We start from the raw sequence: 19309 nt of genomic DNA on the forward strand, positions 1-19309 counted from the left end.
CTTAGAACATTTTGCCAAAACAACTCTGGGCACCAAACTCACTCTACCCTGCATGGACTGTTGCTTCCATTCCCAAAACAAAATTTACTGAAAAGGAAATCATGTATTTCCCAACCACAGGGCTCTGCCACTTAGATAAGTTACTTCTCTTTTGAAAAAAAAAAAAAAAAAAAAAAACTGGCTTAGTGAGAACTTTTTGTTCTTATATAATCTAACCACTCACTCAGGATGCAAAGTTTTATGTCCGGAATTGGTGGGTTCTTGGTCTTGCTAACTTCAAGAATGAAGCCACGGACCCTCGCGGTGAGTGTTACAGTTCTTAAAGATGGTGTGTCCAGAGTTTCTTCCTTCAGATGTTCAGATGCATCCGCAGTTTCTTCCTTCTGGTGGGTTCATGGTCTAGCTGGTGAGTGTTATAGCTCTTAAAGGCAGCGTGTCTGGAGTTGTTAGTTCTTTCCAGTAGGTTTGCGGTCTTGCTAACTTCATGAGTGAAGCTGCACACCTTCGCAGTGTTACAGCTCATAAAAGTGGCATGGACCCAAAGAGTGAGCAGTAGTAAGATTTATCCTAAAGAGCAAAACAACAAATCCTCCATACGGTGAAAGAGGACCCCAGACGTTGCCACTGACTGGCTCCAGCAGCCTGCTTTTATTCCCTTATCTGGCCCCACCCACATCCTGCTGATTGGTCCATTTTACAGAGAACTGATTGGTCCATTTTCCATTTTACAGCGAGCCAATTGGTCCGTTTTACAGAGAGCTGATTGGTCCATTTTTACAGAGTACTGACTGGTGTATTTACAAACCCTGAGCTAGACACAGAGTGCTGATTGGTGTGTTTACAATCCTTTAGCTAGACACAGAGTGTTAGACAGAAAAGTTCTCCAAGTCCCCACTAGGTTAGCTAGATGCAGAGTACTGACTGGTGTATTTACAAACCTTGAGCTAGGCATCCACAATCCCTTAGCCAGACATAAAGGTTCTCCAAGTCCCCCCTAGATCCAGGAGCCCAGCTGGCTTCACTTAGTGGATCTTGCAACAGGGCCGCAGGCGGCGCTGCTCACCAGTCCCGAGTCAGGCACCCGCACTCCTCAGCCCTTAGGCTGTCAATGGGACCCGGCCCTGCGGTGCAGGAGGCGGCGCTTGTCGCTTGGGCCCGGCAGGAACCTTGGGCATGGGGGACTGCAGGTCCCCAGCCCTGCCTCACGGAGAGGCAGCTGAGGCCCGGTGAGAAATCAAGTGCCCGGCAGGCGGGCACTGCTGGGGGACCCGGTGCACCCTCTGCAGCTGCTGGCCCAGGTGCTAAGCCCCTCACTGTCTGGGGCCAGCGGGGCTGGCCAGAGTGCTGGCCCGCCGAGCCCACGCCCACCTAGAACTTGCACTGGCCCGCGATCGCCGCGCGCAGCCCATTTCTCACCTGCTCCTCTTCCTCCACACCTCCCCGCAAGCGGAGGGAGCAGGCTCCGGCTTCCGCCAGCCCAGAGAGGGGCTCCAACAGTGCTGTGGCGGGCTGAAGGGCTCCTCAAGCACTGCCAGAGGCCGAGGAGGCGCCAAGAATGAGGGCTGCTAGCATGTTGTCACCTTTCAGTTTGACACCAAAAGAAGGGGATATTTAGATTTATTTTTAAAATTCTGAGAAAAGTAAGTAGAAACAATGAGGCACAGATTAAGAATCTTATAGACGTAAAACAAGAGAGATTCTGTTTTGAAAGTGAAGGAAATTATACTGTCAGTTGACTGAAACAAAAGAAAACAGTTTGACAAGCATTTATTGAGTACTACCTTGTACCAGGCCCTGTACTAAAAACTAGAGCTATGAATTAGTCACAGTTTCTGTCCTCAGTAAGTTTGTAATCTGATAGAAGAAATATACACTAGGCATCATTTCAATAAAAGGTAGTCAACTCTATGACAGCAGAGAATTTCACGGAAACATGAAGTCTGGGGTGGAAAAAAGAACACCCCAGAATGAGAGAAAAGAACAGCGTAAGCCAGAACTGAGACATGAAATTAACAAAATAACATGGAATGCTTGGGAACCTATGAGGAGTTTGGTTGAAATATGTCAAAGAAAACTAGCTGGAAATGACAATGGACAGGCAGTCAGGCACAGGAAGATGTGGCACCTTCCTTCTCATGCCTTGGTAGGAAGCTGGAGCTTTATTGCTAGGGGAATAGGGGCCATTGAAGGATTTTAACTGGAAACATAGGATGATGTGATTTGCCTGCTAGAAAAGTCACTCTGTCAGCCATATGGAAAACGGATTGGCAAGTGGCAAGACCAGAGGCAAGGAGACTGGTCAAGAAGAGGATCATGCCAGAGGCAAGCTGTGCGCTAATCATGCTTTTGAGTCTAGGTATGACCCTCACCTTGAGGGATAAATATGCAACTAAATGCAGGCAGTTCACCTGGTAGTTGTTTTTAATATCCAAAGAAGGCATGCTTGTGCTCAGAAAGGACAATTTACAGTTGCTTATATTTAATTAATTCAGTATATGTATTAATGATTTTGAAACCATGTATCTATATCTAGATTTTTAAAAATTTTAAGTTCTGCTCACTCAGCATTTTATTCACTTTGTGAATTCAACAGTTTTTTGTATAAGAATAGAAAAAAAACTCAGTTCTTTATTCATTTAACTCATAAACATAACTTTACATTTCTCTAAACAAACATAACTAAATTATCTTAAACACTTGAACTTATATAAATATTTAGTACATCTCAGTCTTTTGAATGCTCCAAATGACGGACAGAGCAGGCTTACAAGGACTGATAAGTGCTTTCTAAACTTTCTAATAATTTACCAAATCTTCTTATCCACTTAAACTTATTAGTGCCTAAGAAGATATAATAATTCAAAATTATTAATGTAGTAAATCAAGTTATCTTTTACATTTGAATGCAGTTTGCAATCAAAATATGTTCTGCTTTTCAAATTAAGGTCATAAGTGTTATATCAAATAAGTATTTAAATTTAAGTCACAAGACTAATTGTCAGAGGATTTACTATGTCACTAATATGATCTTTACTATGTCTCACATATTAAGTTTTAAATATTTAAGAATAAACACACTGATTATTCTGAGATTACATATCTTATTCATAAATTTAACCAAAAAAAAGCATTAGTTTGCTAGGGCTGTCATAACAAACTAACGCATACTTTGTAGCTTAAACCACAGAAATTTATTGTTGACAGCACAGGAGGCTCAAAGTCTGAGATTAGGATGTGGACAGGGTTTGTTTCCCCTGAGGGTTGTGAGGGAGAATCTGTTCTATGCTCTGCTCCTAGTTTCTGGTGGTTCCCCAGTAGTCATTGGTATTCTTGTACTGCAGGTCCATCACCCCATCTCCACCTAAATTTGTCTTCACCTGGTGCTCTCCTTGTGTGTGTCTGTCTTTTCACATGGTGTTCTTTTAAACAGACACCAGTATAGTAGATTAGGAATCCACCTTACTCCAGAATGACCTTATCTTAACTATTTACATTTGCAATGACCCTATTTCCAAATAAGACCACATTCTGAGTACTGGGACTTAGGACTTCAACATATGAATCTGAGGGGTACACAATTCAACCCACAACAGATACTACAGATTTCATTTACTTCAATACCTCTATTCTTATTTTTATATTTTCCTGGGGTTCTGAGCTGAGACTAAAAGTTCAGGACTATTCTTTGGGGACAAAGAATTTTGAAACTTTCTCCAAAATCTAGATCCTGCTTTTTTCTGGGACAAGGTTTCTCAACCTCAGTACTATTTACATTTGGGACCAGGTGATTCTTGTGGGGTTTCTCCTGTGCAATGCAGGATGTTTAAGCAGCACCCTTGATCTCTACTCCGTAGATGCCAGTAGCACTCCAACCCCATTTGTAACAACCAAAAATGTCTCCAGATGTTGCCAAATGTCCTGTGAGGGCAGAGTTGTTATCTCTTTCCCCACAATTGAGATCAACTATTTTAAGGTCATTTAATCCAAGCCACAGATCTGGGTCTATTCTCATCAGATCCAGATGGGGAACCCCAAGATGTACCTTTAACTGATATTTACTTGTGTTACCTGGTGTATCATACATTCCACTTGGCATATTTCAGTTGTTACTCCTACTCAATTTTCATTATAACCCCTCTGAAGAATTTTCCTGCAGGTTTGGGTAGGCAGGATTTGGAGATGCAACTCTATATACAGCCAAACCTCTTCACTGTTTTACTGGATTCAACTGATCCCTTAAACTTTATGATGGAATTCTGCATCATTTTATATACTTCCAAGTTCATAGACCAGTTTTATACTCATTACATTGGTAACATCCTTATCAAGGGTAAAAAAACACATTTTAAAACACTTTTATTTAAGTTCAGGGTACCTGTGCAGGTTTGTTTCCATAGGGAAACGTGTATCATAGGGTATTGTTGTACAGATTATTTCATCATCCAGGTATTAAGCCTGGTACCCATTAGTTATTTTTCCTGATCCTCTCCCTCCTCCTACCCTGTGCCACGCCTCCTACCCTTCAACCTCCAATAGGCCCCAGTGTGTGTTGTTCTTTCTATGTGTCCATGTGTTCTCATCATTTAGCTACCACTTACAAGTGAGAACATGCGGTATTTGGTTTTCTGTTCCTGCGCTATTTTGCTAAGGATAATGGACTCCAGTCCATCCATGTCCCTGCAAAGGACATGATCTCATTCTTTTCTATGGCTACATCGTATTCCATGGTGTGTATGTACCACATTTTCTTTACCCAATGTATCATTGATGGGCATTTAGGTTGATTCCATGTCTTTGCTATTGTGCATAGTGCTGCAGTGAACATATGCATGCATGTATCTTTATAATAGAACAATTTATACTCCTTTGGGTATATACCCAGTAATGAAATTGCTGGATCAAATAGTATTTATATCTTTAGGTCTATGAGGAATTGCCACAGTGTCTTCTACAATGGTTGAACTAATTCAGACTCCCATCAATAGTGTAGAAGCGTTCCTTTTTCTCCACAACCTCACCAGCATCTGTTATTTTTTGAGTTTTTAATAATAACCATTCTTACTGGTGTAAGATGGTATCTGATTGGGGCTTTGATTTGCATTTCTCTAATGATGAGTGACCTTGAGCTTTTTTCATGTGATTGTTGACTGTATGTGTGTCTTCTTTTGAGAAGTGTCTGTTTATATCCTTTGCCCACTTTTTAATAGGGTTGTTTGTTTTTTTCTAAGGCCTATAGTTTCCTCCAGAAAAATACAGCATAATGTCAGATGCTGTATGAATTTTTCTACCTGAAAGCCATGAAAGCCCATGCTGGTTGCTTCATTGCAAGTTATACGTATTACAGATGCTAATTCCTTACCAGAATTTCCTTAGAAAAAATATCTACATCTAATCTGTTAGCATATGTATTGTTCCACTTCTGAAATACACCCTACATGCATTTATTTATTTCCATCTCTACGATTTACTGTTATATCCAAGTCACTGTTACCTCTCACCTAGACCACTGCAGTAGCCTCCTGAGTTTTCCATCTTGCCCCAATCCACTCTGTTTCACAGGATAACTAGATTCATCCATTTAAAACACAAAAGATAATGTTGCTTCACACTCTGAAATCTCTGGTAGCTTTCTCTGGCAATTAGCACAAAATCAAGCTTTTTTTTTTTTTTTTTGGCAGCCCAGTCTCACTCTGTCACCCAGGCTGGAGTGCAGTGGCACGATCTCGGCTTACTGAAGCCTCCGCCTCCTGGGTTCAAGTGATTCTCCTGCCTCAGCCTCCCGAGTAGCTGGGATTACAGGTGCATGCCACCACACCCAGCTAAGTTTTGTATTTTAAGTAGAGACAGAGTTTTGCTATGTTGTCCAGGCTGGTCTCAAACTCCTGACCTCAAGTTATCCAACTGCCTCGGCCTCCCAAAGTGCTGGGATTACAGGTGTGAGCCACAGTGCCCAGCTCAAGTTCTTTCTGTTGGCCCAGGAAGCCTGGGTGGTGTTGCCCAGGCTCACCTCTCTGATTTCTTATCATACCGTTCCTCATCCTCACCCTCTTCCAGCCCTCATGGGTCTTCCTTCTTTCTTCTAGGAAGGTTTTTGCCTTTGCTGTCCTCTGCCTAGAATAGTTCATGTCTGGTGACTTCCTGTCATTCAGGCCTCAACTTCCACATTGCCTCCTCTGAGGACAGCCTTCCCTGACCTCCTAACTGAAAAAGCCTGCCCGTGCTTTCCCAGGAACTCTCCTCTTTATTAAGTTACACCTCTTAGCTCTATTTTCTTCGTAGCCCTTGTAATTTTTTTTCTGAACATTTCATATTTGTTTATTTGCTTATTTTCCTACTGTTTGCCTCCCCCCAATGGCCTGAACACTCCAAGGAAGCCAGGATCTTTAGCCTATCTGCTACTAAATTACCTGAGACTAGAACAGTGCCCAGCACAAAATATGTTTTTATTAGATCAATGAATAGATATCCCACATATATATTCATTCAACAAATATATTTATTGTTTATATGTTTATTACATATATATTTATTATGTATGAGTAAATGCATGTCCTTGAAGATGTTTTTTCATATCCAGCTTTTATCTGGACTTGGAATATGGGAGTGAATGGAATAATCACCTTTGTTAAGTGTAGGAGCTGGGCTGGAATAGATGCAGCAACCTGTAAAAACAGTAAAGAATTTTGCCTCTTTCCTCTTCTTCACTGTACCATGAACATAGTTGAAGAGCTAGAATTACAACAGACTCCTTGACAAATGCCTCCAGTGTCTCCAAAAAGAATCATATATGTGTGTATATGTGTTTCTGAATGTAATTTGATGTACCTTAATTAGGAATGTATGTTAAAGAAGTAATAACTACTATAAACTCTACGCTGTCATCTAAAATTCTTATGTGGCCTGGTACAGTGCTTTACACCAGTAATCCCAGCACTTTCAGAGGCCAAGATGGGCAGATCGCTTGAGCCCAGGAGTTCGAGACCAGCCTGGGCAACATGGCAAGACCCTGTCTCTACAAAATACCAAAAATAAAATTAGCTGGGCGTGGTGTCATGCAACTGTAGTCCCATCTACTCAGGAGGCTTAGGAGGGTGGATCACTTGAGCCCAGGAGGCAGAGGTGGCAGTGAGCTGAGATAGTGCCATTGCACTCCAGCCTGAACAACAATAAGACCTTGTCTCAAAAAAAAAAAAAAAATACTTATATTTAAACCACACCTATCCTTTGATTTTGGTCCTGGGACCTTTTGATTTTTCTTTCTTAGGTCTCCTTTATTCACACATACAGCCTCACTTTTAAGATGGCCTCAAGGAAAATCCATATGGTAACAACCACACTAAGTTCTGAAATTCAATTCTGCATGGATAGATTTATCTATGGCCTAATGAATGAGACATTTCTACTTTCTCTGAGAACAGCTTCTCATTTTTATTTTTTATTCATATTTGCATTTATAAAATATTTTTAAGCACTTACTGGGTAACAGGCACTATGCTAACCTCTGAGGTTAAAATAATGAAAGAGGATGAGCCTACTTGGATCTCAGTGTGGCATTATCGTAGTCTCCGGATAGATATGATAGGGCCTGAGGGTTCTCTCCCTGTCTGTCCCCAGTCATAGTCACTGGTTGGCTGTACTCAAGGGAAGAATGATGCTAATGTTTCTATGGTGTGTTTCAGCAACTTGGAAGTATATACAGCATACTGGCTGCAATCTTGAATGTTGGCAACATTGAATTTTCTTCTGTGGCATCTGAACACCAGATTGACAAGAGCCACATTTCTAATCATACAGCCCTGGAGAACTGTAAGTTTTATTATCTTCTATTCAAAACTGAAATCTTTCAAAGTCTTATGACATACCGTAAGTATCACATAAGGATCATTTCAAGCGATTGTGCTAACCTAGAATCCTTAAAAGAATACTCAGATTTAATGTGTGTAAAATTAAAATTTAAAAGTCCACTACTTAAAACATCTTCATGCTTATAAATTAACTGATTACTGTAGAAAATGTTTCTAAAGACTAGGCTTTTATGACTATTTTGGGAGCTATTTACATTTCGATATAAAAGCACAGATATTATAGTTAAAATTCAGTAAACTGATCTGAAAAAGAATTGTGTTATTGTCTTATAGATTTAACATCTATATCATTTTACAAGTAATAAAGACCTGTATGTTTTCATATTAGGTGGATTTTACACCCATTCATCCTGGGTTGATTAATTTTGCAATCATTTTTACACAAGAGAAGCATGTTATAGTATTTGCTTCCATTCAAGTTTTCCTTAATAGTAGAGTTTGATAAATTATTTCCAGTAATTTACGGTTTTCCATTAATATCTGCAACAGCACAGCTTTTTTCTATTTAGTATTGCCTAGAATGCCCTGTTATTTTATTTTTAATATTGGCACACACTTTCATAATTCCATATTTGCTGTTTCATTAATAATAATAAATGGAGAATCAGATCAGTCTTGGTCCAGAGGCTCACACCTCTTTTTTATTTTATTATTATTATTATTTTTTTTTGGAGACAGAGTCTCACTCTATCGCCCAGGCTGGAGTGCAGTGGCATGATCTCGGCTCACTGCAAGCTCCACCTCCCGGGTTCATGCCATTCTCCTGCCTCAGCCTCCCAAGTAGCTGGGACTACAGGCACATGCCACCATGCCTGGCTAATTTTTGTACTTTTAGTGGAGACGGGGTTTCACCGTGTTAGCCAGGATGGTCTCAATCTCCTGACTTCATGATCCGCCCACCTCGGCCTCCCAAAGTGCTGGGATTACAGGCATGAGCCACCACGCCCGGCCCAAAGGCTCACACCTCTAATCCCAGTACTTTGGGATGCCGAAGCTGGTGGATCACCTGAGGTCAGGCGTTTGAGACCAGCTTGGCCAACATGGTGAAACCCTGTCTCTACTAAAAATACAAAAATTAGCCAAGCGTGGTGGCGCATGCCTGTAGTCTCAGCTACTTGAGGAGGCTGAGGCAGGAGAATCGCTTGAACCCAGGAGGCAGAGGTTGCAGTGAGCTGAGATTGTGCCACTGCACTCCAGCCTGGGTGACGGAGCAACACTCTGTCTCAGAACACAAACACACATGCGCGCGCACACACACACAGACACACACACACACAGACAAACACAAAATGGAGAATCATGATACAAATTTTAATTTATATACTTTTTCCTGATTTATGCTCAGGAACAGAATGAGATGGGATAGTTTTAGGGGGCTAAGTGCCAAATTATCCTGGTCTGGACCTGTCCCCAACATCCCTATAAATGCTATCCCACTGTGTCTCTGGAGCCAGTGTGGTAATACAGTAGCACAAGTGTATGGAGTTGGCTTGTAGTGACTGGCATGTGCCTGGACACCTCAAGGAAACATGTTCTAATTTTCCATATATAAAAAATTTAATTGGCATGTATGATATTAACTTATTAGAAGTAGAAGGAATAACCCATTGATAAGATGTAAATCTTACATCTGATCATATTCATAAGAACTAGCAGCAGCCAGTGGAATGAGTTGCAATAGAGATAGGTTGTAGGTAAGAGTATACCTAGAAACAACCATACTAAAAAATGATTTTGATGATTGAGAACGTATTTCTGCATAAGAGAAGACAGTCATATAGGTTACAAAACGTTGATATTAATATGAATATCATTGAAATTAATGTACTTTCTGGAATAACCACTCATGGAAAGTAAAAACTTTATTAATTTATATTAAAATTCTTTCCAATGAAAAGTTATAAGGAATTATGTCCAAACCAAGGCTGCATTTCCATATGGTTTTACAAAAGTGTTGTTTCAGTTAAGCACCAGTTCTGACCATTTTGTCCCATAAATATCTTTCAAATCTGACCACTTCTCTTTATCATCATTGTCGCCATTCTCATCAAAAACAACATCACCTCTCACCTGAACAAGTGACCTCTCATTTGTTCATGTCACATCAAGAATTGAGTTTTTCCAGGTCATTCTCCACGATTATTTCAGAAACCACATAACCCATTATCAGTGGGCTCTCTCAGTCTCCCCCTTTCCCTCTCCATCTTCACCTCCACCTCCCTCTCCCCGTCCTTCTCCTTCTGCTCCTCCTCATCCTTCTCCTTTTCTCTTCCTGCTTAAATTTCTTGATTGGCTTCCCATTCTTGCTGGATAAAGATCATCAAGACTAGTGCTTTGTTTTAGAAAGTATTGTACTTAGCAATATATCCCCAGGTACAATGCCTAGCATGTAGTAGACAATACATCTATGTCAAATAAAGAAACAACGTAGGAACAGAAAGAGACACACAGATCAGTGGGAGACAGTGTTCAGAAACAGATCCAAAGTATGTTACCAAAAATGGCATTACAAATCACTAGGGAATCAGTATTGTAGGGAACTGGCTAACCATTTTGGGGAGGAGGAATTTGAATCATTTTCATATACTGTATACCACAATGAATTCCAAACATGCACACATTTAAATGCAAAAAAATCATAAAAGAGACTGGAATTGATTTATATAATTTTGAGGGGAGAAAGGACTTGAAGAAGTTTATGTATAGAAAATCAAAAGCACAAATGATTTTCTTTAAAAAATGGATATTTGACTACATAAAAATTAAAACTTTTATACTGAAAAAAAGAAAACATAAATAAAATTGCAGTACAAATGAAACTGAGGGAAAATATTTACAATATATATATCAAAGCATTTCTTTAAGCTATGAAGAGTCTCATAAATTGATCAGGAAAAGATTAACATATCAATGAAAATATTGCAATTTTCAAACTAAGAAACACAAATTACCAATAAAAATATGAAAGAAGAAAGTATTCAGCTTCACTAGGAATCAATTACAAATAAATAGAAAACATTTTCTCCTATCAAATTGGCTATTTTAGAAAAATGATAGTCACTGATGTCCATGAAATTGAATTGAAATTATTGGTGTTTTATTTGACTGAGAGGAGTATAATTTGTTCAGACTTTTTGAAGAGCAGTTAAATAGTATATATCAAAAAACTTTCTTGATCCGAGGAGTTCGAGGCCAGCCTGGGCAACATGGTGAAACACTACCTCTACCAGATAATAATTAGCCAGGCAGGTTGTCATGCGCCTGTGGTCCCAGCTGCATGGGAGGCTGAGGTAGGAGGATCTCTTGAGTCCAGGAGGTGACGTTGCAGTGAGCCGTAATTGTGCTGTAGCACACCAGCTTGGATGACAGAGCGAGACTATGTCTCAAAAAAAAAAAAAAAAAAAATTTACATATTTACATATTTTGAAAAATTGCTGCCCTATGCTAAGAAAATAGTACAAAATATGAACACAGATTTATGCTTAAAATATTTATGCTGGCATTTTTTTTTTTTTTTTTGAGATGGAATCTCACTCTGTCACCCAGGTTGGAGTGCAGTGGCACAATCTCTCCTCACTGCAATCTCTGCCTTCTGGCTTCAAGCGATTCTCCCACTTCAGCCTCCCGAGTAGCTGGGACTACAGATCTGTGCCACCATGCCTGGCTAATTTTTGTATTTTTTTAGTAGAGACAGGATTTCACCATATTAGCCTGGCTGGTCTCAAACTCCTGACCGCAGGTAATCCACCCACCTTGGCCTCCCAAAGTGCTGGGATTACAGACGTGAGCTACTGTGGCTGGCCTATACTGGCATTTTTTACAATTTTGAACGTAGGGAAACAATTTAAACATCCGCTAATTTTAAAATTACTGATATATTATCGTATTTGTCAGAATATTATGCAGCAAATTAAAGCATATTTACAAACAATATTGAACAAAATGGGAAATGCATAAGATGTTATATGAGATAAAATGTTTGTGCAGACTAATGGTAGTGAATATGCCTAGAAGGAAAGAAATGCAGAATGTTAACTTAAAAGGTAAAATTTCTGCAATGAGCCTATAGTACTTCCATGATATGAAAAAATATAGGATTTAACAATCTTAGCACATAACCAAGAAACATCTTGTCACAAGTGCTAAAAGTTAAATTTAAAATGCTCAAAATATTTTAAAAGGAGAACAACAGATTTGAAAAATTTGCCAATCTGTCATGTAATAATTTTGGTTAAAGATGTTTATTATATTCAAAAATGAGTTTTGTTCACTGAGCTAAAGTGTTATTAATTTTAAATTCCCCATGAAATGTAATCAACATTAAATGCCAAATGTTTGTTCAAGCATCCAGTTTTAACATAATTTAGTAATTGAAGTATGAAACTAAAAAGTAGGATGATATGTACATGAATGTCAAGTATAAGTACATGAATGTCAAGGTAAGTTTATGCTCTTTCTGTTGTGTATTGCAGAAGGTACTTGAAATACATTTATTGAGGTATACCCCTGAAGTCTATGTAACCTTCCAGTTAATTTCTACATTTTAAAAATGTGTCTGTAATAATGATATCCAAATTATGCCAAAGCTATTCATTAAATTTTAAAATTATTTAGCATAATTTAGTGAAAGTGTGTTTGACATCACATAAACAACCACTTGCTTGTGCAGCTATATTACTCTGCCAACCAGTGTGATTTGCGTTGTGTTATAACATGCAGTAGACTAAGTTTAACCAGCTGAGAAAAGTTGAGAAAAGTGATCAAGAAGAGACATAGGACTCATGTTGAATAGTATCGTATTTTTACATTACATAATCTCCACACATTTAATTCATGTCATTTGAAGAAGGCAGATTAAGACATTTTCATTTTGGGGGAGTGACCTCATTGCCATAATTTCTTCTAACAATGCATCTGTTTTTCAGGTGCTTCTTTGCTTTGTATTCAGGCAGATGAGCTACAAGAAGCTCTCACCTCCCACTGTGTGGTCACTAGAGGAGAAACAATTATACGACCCAATACTGTAGAAAAAGCTACCGATGTCAGGGATGCCATGGCTAAAACCTTATATGGACGTCTCTTTAGTTGGATAGTCAATTGCATTAACAGTTTGTTGAAGCATGACTCATCACCAAGGTAAAAATTTTTACAGAAACATTTTTTCCCAAATGTCAGGTGATGTAAATCTATTTTCTAATTGATTGTTTTGTATAGATCTCTTTCAAGATGTTTCTATAATTGATATAATTAAATTATTAAAATTATAATTTAGTAGATAAGCTTCACTTCCTAATAGTTCCACCTCATAATGCCACTTAACTATAACACTTTTAAACCGCTGCAACATAAAACCTGTAGCAACATAAATTACACAATAAAAAGTGAATTTTTAAAATGTGATATCTTACTATCAATTAATAGGGTTTTAAATTAGAAGTTGTACCATGAAGTATATACCATTTTATGCTTGTATAAAATGTCAGCTCAGCAGTTCTTTGTTTTTATTTTGGGGGTTTAAATTAAACCTTAAAGATAAAGGACAACTTTATTTTCATATTTTAACTCTCACTGTAATGCCATTACAGCCTCACTGTAACTCCAATGAAATTTGGTTCAGAAATGCACTAGATAAATGTAGGTAATAGTAAATGGCAGAGTCATGATGTAAGCATTGTTATCTGACTGTAAGTCAAGATCATTCCTTCTTCAAGATAATTACAGCCACCATTGATTGAGTGCTCTCTATAGGCAGGGCTTATACATGAACACAAGTCCTTACATCTAAAGCTTTGTTCTGTGATAAATGCCATTTTGCATGTGGAAAAGCAAGATGGATGCCTACCATAAGATCACCTCATTCACACTTGCTTACTAAGCATAAAAGACCATTTATACACATTTGAAGTATGCAATTCATTATTTTTTTCACTAAACTACATGCCGCACCATAATACTATGTATAGTCAAACTGTCTAAGAGCTTATCCATTATTTTTCCATATTCTTAACTTTGTGTCTCTCAAAATTGCTTCTGTACCTCCTGGGTACTATCTATACCATTTTCCCATTATGATGTAATGGTCAAAATGGTTGTATGTTCTGGTACGGTCATCTATATTATGTCAAGCATTCATATGAAAATGGAACAAATTCAGGGATTTTTATTATCTGTATATTCCAGAAAATGTAGGCAAGATATTTAGAGATTTGGCCTCATTTTGTTAATTATCATCTGCATGTTTGGCACTAAATGGTACCTACCCAGAAGGGGGATCTACTATATCCACTGTAGCCTGTGTACTAAATGTACGTATACTAAATATACTAAATGGCAACTTTCCTTTCCATTCACTAATGAAAACCATCCAACTCTTAGATTTTAAAAATTTTTACAGAAAGTTTAAAAACTAAAGGGAGACCATTTGAAATAATGTAGTTCAACTTTGTTAAGTTGTACACTAAGTTTTTAAACAGCATATGTTGTATGCTGGGCTTTGCCACTAACTCATTATGGGACACTGGGCAACTTACTGCATTTGTCTGGGTCTTTCCCTCCTCAACTGTTAAATAAGGGCATTGAGCCTGGCGCGGTGGCTCACGCCTCTAATTCCAGCACTTTGGGAGGCCGAGGCGGGCAGATCACAAGGTCAGGAGATCGAGACCATCCTGGCTAACATGGTGAAACCCCGTCTCTACTAAAAATACAAAAAAAAAAATTAGCCGGGCATTGTGGCGGGTGCCGGTAGTCCCAACTACTCTGGAGGCTGAGGCAGGAGAATCGCTTGAACCCGGGAGGCAGAGCTTACAGTGAGCCAAGATCGCCCCATTGCACTCCAGCCTGGGCGACAGAGTGAGACTCTGTCTCAAAAAAAAAAACAAAAAACAAAAAACACAAAAAAACAAACAAACAAAAACTGCCTATTTCCTTCACATAAAAATAAAAACTGGATATATTTCTATATCCCCACGAAAATATTGCACACTTATGATTCCAGTCCTCTTGAAAGCCATTAACAGATCCTACTTTAAGAATCTCTGAACTGGATTCGTTGTAAGGTCCCTCCTGTCTCTAACACTTTGTTATGCAGTGAGTTAAATATTTATCTCTGTGGGATCCTGTGGGGCAAAGAGATTGTAAAAGGATAATAATCTTTACTAAACCAGCATAAGTTTTAACTAGACATCTTGCCTCATACAATAATACAGAATTATTATTCAAAATAAGAACTTTCAGAAATACTCAGATAGCTTTCCTTTTGTCCATCCCAGCACATATTTAAAGTATTCTGCAGCCTGGATTTTGAATTCAGTTGCTTCCTCCAAATGTAGGGTGGGTCCTTCAGCTCACAGTGTGCAGTTGCTGACTGTCATTTCCAAATCACTCCTTTACATAATACTAAGTGTAACCCTGGAATACCTAAATGATGAACACAAAGAGAAGCTTTTGTACTTTCTTTTAAAAATTCACATCAGCATAACTCTGCAATGTATATATTTCTTTGGGGAGGAGTAAACCTTTTAACCAATAGTAAAAAAGACAGTATTTGAAATACTTAATTGTAAAATAGAATCTAATTGTATTTTAAAGTATTTAAATGTAAAAATAATCTCTATGTATTTGTATCTTTCTCCAGGTTGCCATTTGTTCTATATTTAAAAATTATGAGCAAAGATCCAAAAACAAATAACAATTCTTTAAAATGATTAAGGTCTTTTAAGTAAGATTTTCAAAATTGTTTTCCTAAAATGAAAAACTATACCTTTTAACAGAATTTTTGCTTTTCTGGGACAGTTTTTATTGAATATATTTTTGCCGTGTTCTAATTGCTATGCAGGTTGTTCTTGTAATTCCTGACTCACTCAAGCCTGTGACTTTGTTCTTAGGAGAAGAAAAAGTTTCTTTTGTTTCAGTATATAACAGTATCGGAGTAGTTTCTATAGTTCAAGGAAAATACTGTTCCATTTTCATATAAAAATCAATATCTGCCATTATCTTTATGTGCTATGGAGAGAAACTATTTCAGTTAAGAAAGTTTCACTCTACGTGTATGTTCTTATAGTAGTTTCTTAGCTCAATCACAAATGGTAACTCTAAGATTCCCTGTTTTACATTACTTCTTCAGGAAATAACTCAAAATAATGCCTCTTCAATTCTTCTAGTGGGAATGGTGATGAGCTGAGCATTGGCATTCTTGATATATTTGGCTTTGAAAATTTCAAAAAAAATTCCTTCGAGCAGCTGTGCATTAACATTGCAAATGAACAAATTCAGTATTATTATAATCAACATGTGTTTGCATGGGAGCAGGTAAGTCTAAGTACTTACTATAAAGATGCATGCATGTGTGTATTATAAGCAGACTTGTAGAAATGAAGCAGGGCCTTAACCATAGACTTAAAGCCTTAAACATTTTAGAAAGATAAGGAAAAGATTTTGTTATCTCCACGTCCATAGTAAAAACAAATAAAAACAAAAAAACTGACGTGAATTTAGTGTGACTTCATATGTGATGTTAAATGTCCTCCATTGAAAATCGGTACACTCTTCTCCAAAACTTACAATTCTGAGCCTTTGTAAACAAAGATATTTCCTTTGAAAATTTAAGTAAACAGATGTGTCCAACAGTTTTTCTTTCTGTAGACTACATAAGCTGAAATTCTGTTTAAAATTTCAATATCCATCTAAAAGCCATTAAACTTCAGAATTCCAGTAGCTAGGCAACAGAACATAAGATAATAGGTTTGATGCAAATGCCACGAAATGATAATTTTATACAGGGTACAATGTGTAATTTATGAATCAACTTCAAAAAATATTCCTCCTTAGAGAAAAATCAGACTTACTTAAATCACATTTGATGAACTGTAATACTAAGAATATTTTAATTATTTTATTAAGTCTAAAAGAGTCATATTTAATATCATCAATATATCATTTGTCTCCTTCAAATAATATTATATTGTTTTGCATTTAAATTAGAGGTACATGAACTTCATTTTATTCAAAATATTTAGGCTTCTTAAGAATTTATTTTGGAATTACATTTTGAAAACAGTGGTCACAAAATAAAACATTGCGATTTTGACATTTCTTAAGCCAAAAGAAGACATAAATTTAAGATCGTATCTAGTTGTTCAGCTCTCTTTCATCTGTCCCAGAATGTTCCATCAGATATTAATTCCCTCTCCCTCTCTCCCTCTTCTTGTCTCCTTCTCTACTCCTCTCCATCGGTGCCCTCTCATAGCTTAGATATGTGAAGAAATCTCTTTAAAATCTTAAAAGCAAACAGAATAAAAAACAAAACCCTTTTACACTCTGCTTATCTCTGTAGCATGGTCCTCTCTCTTCCCCTCACAGCCAAGCTCCTTGAAAGCATGTTCAGCACTCACTGCATTGCGTTTCTTCCTTCCCCATCTGGTACACTGAGGCGTATCTGGCTCTGACCTCCCCAACTCCCCTGGAATAGCCCTTCCTCATCTCATCAGTCATTAGTTCATTTTTGTCTTTCTCACTAGGCTGTAAACTCCTTTAGGTCATATATTGTGTCTTAATTCTTTTTGTCTTTTTAGAGGCTGACGTGTAGCAAGTGCTCAATAAGTATTAATTAAACTAATGTTGCCCTGCTTTAATGCTTCACAATACTCAGATCATCCATTTGAGCCAGAGACCAAAACAAGTACAAAATTTTTGGTTTGAACTTTTTGATATGATCTATCAGAACTGCCAACTTTATGGGACCAGGTGCATCCCCATGCATTGCTCATCTGATGAGTTACTGACTTGCATTGGAAGACCTCTGTTGTTCTTTTGGTGGTTGGGTAGACTCTGGTTTTAGCCTTAACCAAGGTACAGATATTTCAATAATTATTGCTTTTCACTTTTTATAAAATGTTACAGTTTATAAATTGCTTTTTTTTTTTTTTTTTTTGAGACAGAGTCTCATTCTGTCACCCAGGCTGGAGTGCAGTGGGGCGGTATCGGCTGACTGCAGCCTCCGCCTCCTGGGCTCAAGCAATCCTGCCTCAGCCTCCCAAGTAGCTGGGACCACAGTCCTGCACCACCACACCTGGCTAATTTTTGCATTTTTTTCGTGGAGATGGGATTTCACTGTTTTGGCCAGAGTGGGCTTGAACTCCTGAGCTCAAGCAATCTGCCTGTCTCAGCCTCCCAAAGTTTTGGGATTACAGGTGTGAGCCACCAAGCCTGGCCTACAAGTTGCTTTGATTGCTAGCCTTGAATTTCATTCATGATCCCAATGCTCTTAATTCTTTTGTCTATGGGCTTGTTAAACAATTATTCTATAAAGCCCTTTAAGATATCCTTGAGAGGATTTCAAAATAAAACAAACTCAAAATTTCCCCCAACAAAATAAAAAAATTCAACTAGAATCCAGGATTATACAAAGCACTTTGAGGAATTAAAACAATTTCCAGTATTTTCAGGTGACTTCCTAGAATAACTACCTAGGAATTTCTGCTTCGTAATTTTATGAAGTAGACATTGGCAGTTGAGTATGATCAGATTGATGAATGTGTTATCCAGAAGATACAGAATTAGTCAATGACTCTCTTGATTTTAACACGTGAGTATACTTGTTTTTTCTTTCTAACACCCAGATGAAGGCTGAAAATGTAACTGAGAAAAGCTAACTAACTGTATATATTAACTATCACAGACACAGAGCACACTTAAACTAATTTCTGTAAATGAGAAACTGCTATTAAATCTTGAATTAAAGTCATGGTCTACATTTTTTGGTAGAATATAATCACAGATTTGACCTAACTGAAAGCTCCTTAGTTTAATAGAGCCATTATTGTCTATCAGAAAGAAATAGTGTTCTCACTTTCATGAGATGTACAAATGATCCGGCCAGATCTCAGCACAAGCCTTGGGCAGCACCTTTACAGGTGAAGCACTTCTGTTCTTACTTAAACCAATAAACATTATTTTTATTGACAGTTCTACAACACTAGAACATAAATAACAGTCTGCTGAAAGTGTTTTCCTATTTAGTCCAATTTCAGTGTATTTGTAATAGAGAGTGGGACACTCCAGCAAAGCTATTTACAAAGGTATTTTGAATATCATTTTCACATTGCCTTCCATTAAAAAAAATCAATAAACTACAATTAAATATTTTTAGTGAAAGAATTTATAATGGTGACCTAATCTATAGCATGCAGAGTAGATAGTTTTATGTTTCTTGGAGTTGTTTCCAACTGTTTGTATTACTTTTGAAACGTTTTCCTAAATCCGGGAATTTCTATTATCCACTCACTGGCAGCTGTACCTCCTTTCTCTTCATAACCTACTTTCCTATGGACAGTTACTATATGCCTCAGAATCTCTTAATAACAACCTGGAGCATCCAATTTGCATCCCTTTATTTTCCTTATTATCTAGATATTTAGAATGTTAAGAGAGCTTGTGTTATAGAAGCA

The 19309-nt window shown here is 37.7% G+C and overlaps 1 protein-coding gene across 1 annotated transcript in view; it reads left to right on the forward strand.

Moving 5' to 3' along the window:
* The window catches only part of MYO3A (myosin IIIA), a 266051-nt gene that overhangs the window by 165754 nt on the left and 80988 nt on the right, over positions 1-19309 (forward strand). The window contains exons 18-20 of the mRNA XM_033208976.1: positions 7680-7806; positions 12791-13001; positions 16025-16172. Coding sequence (XP_033064867.1) covers positions 7680-7806; positions 12791-13001; positions 16025-16172 — 486 coding nt within the window. The remainder of the gene's footprint in view (positions 1-7679; positions 7807-12790; positions 13002-16024; positions 16173-19309) is intronic.

Source organism: Trachypithecus francoisi, unplaced genomic scaffold (genome assembly GCF_009764315.1).
Source record: "Trachypithecus francoisi isolate TF-2019V2 unplaced genomic scaffold, Tfra_2.0 Lachesis_group9, whole genome shotgun sequence".
In the NCBI taxonomy this organism is placed as follows: Eukaryota; Metazoa; Chordata; class Mammalia; order Primates; family Cercopithecidae; genus Trachypithecus; species Trachypithecus francoisi.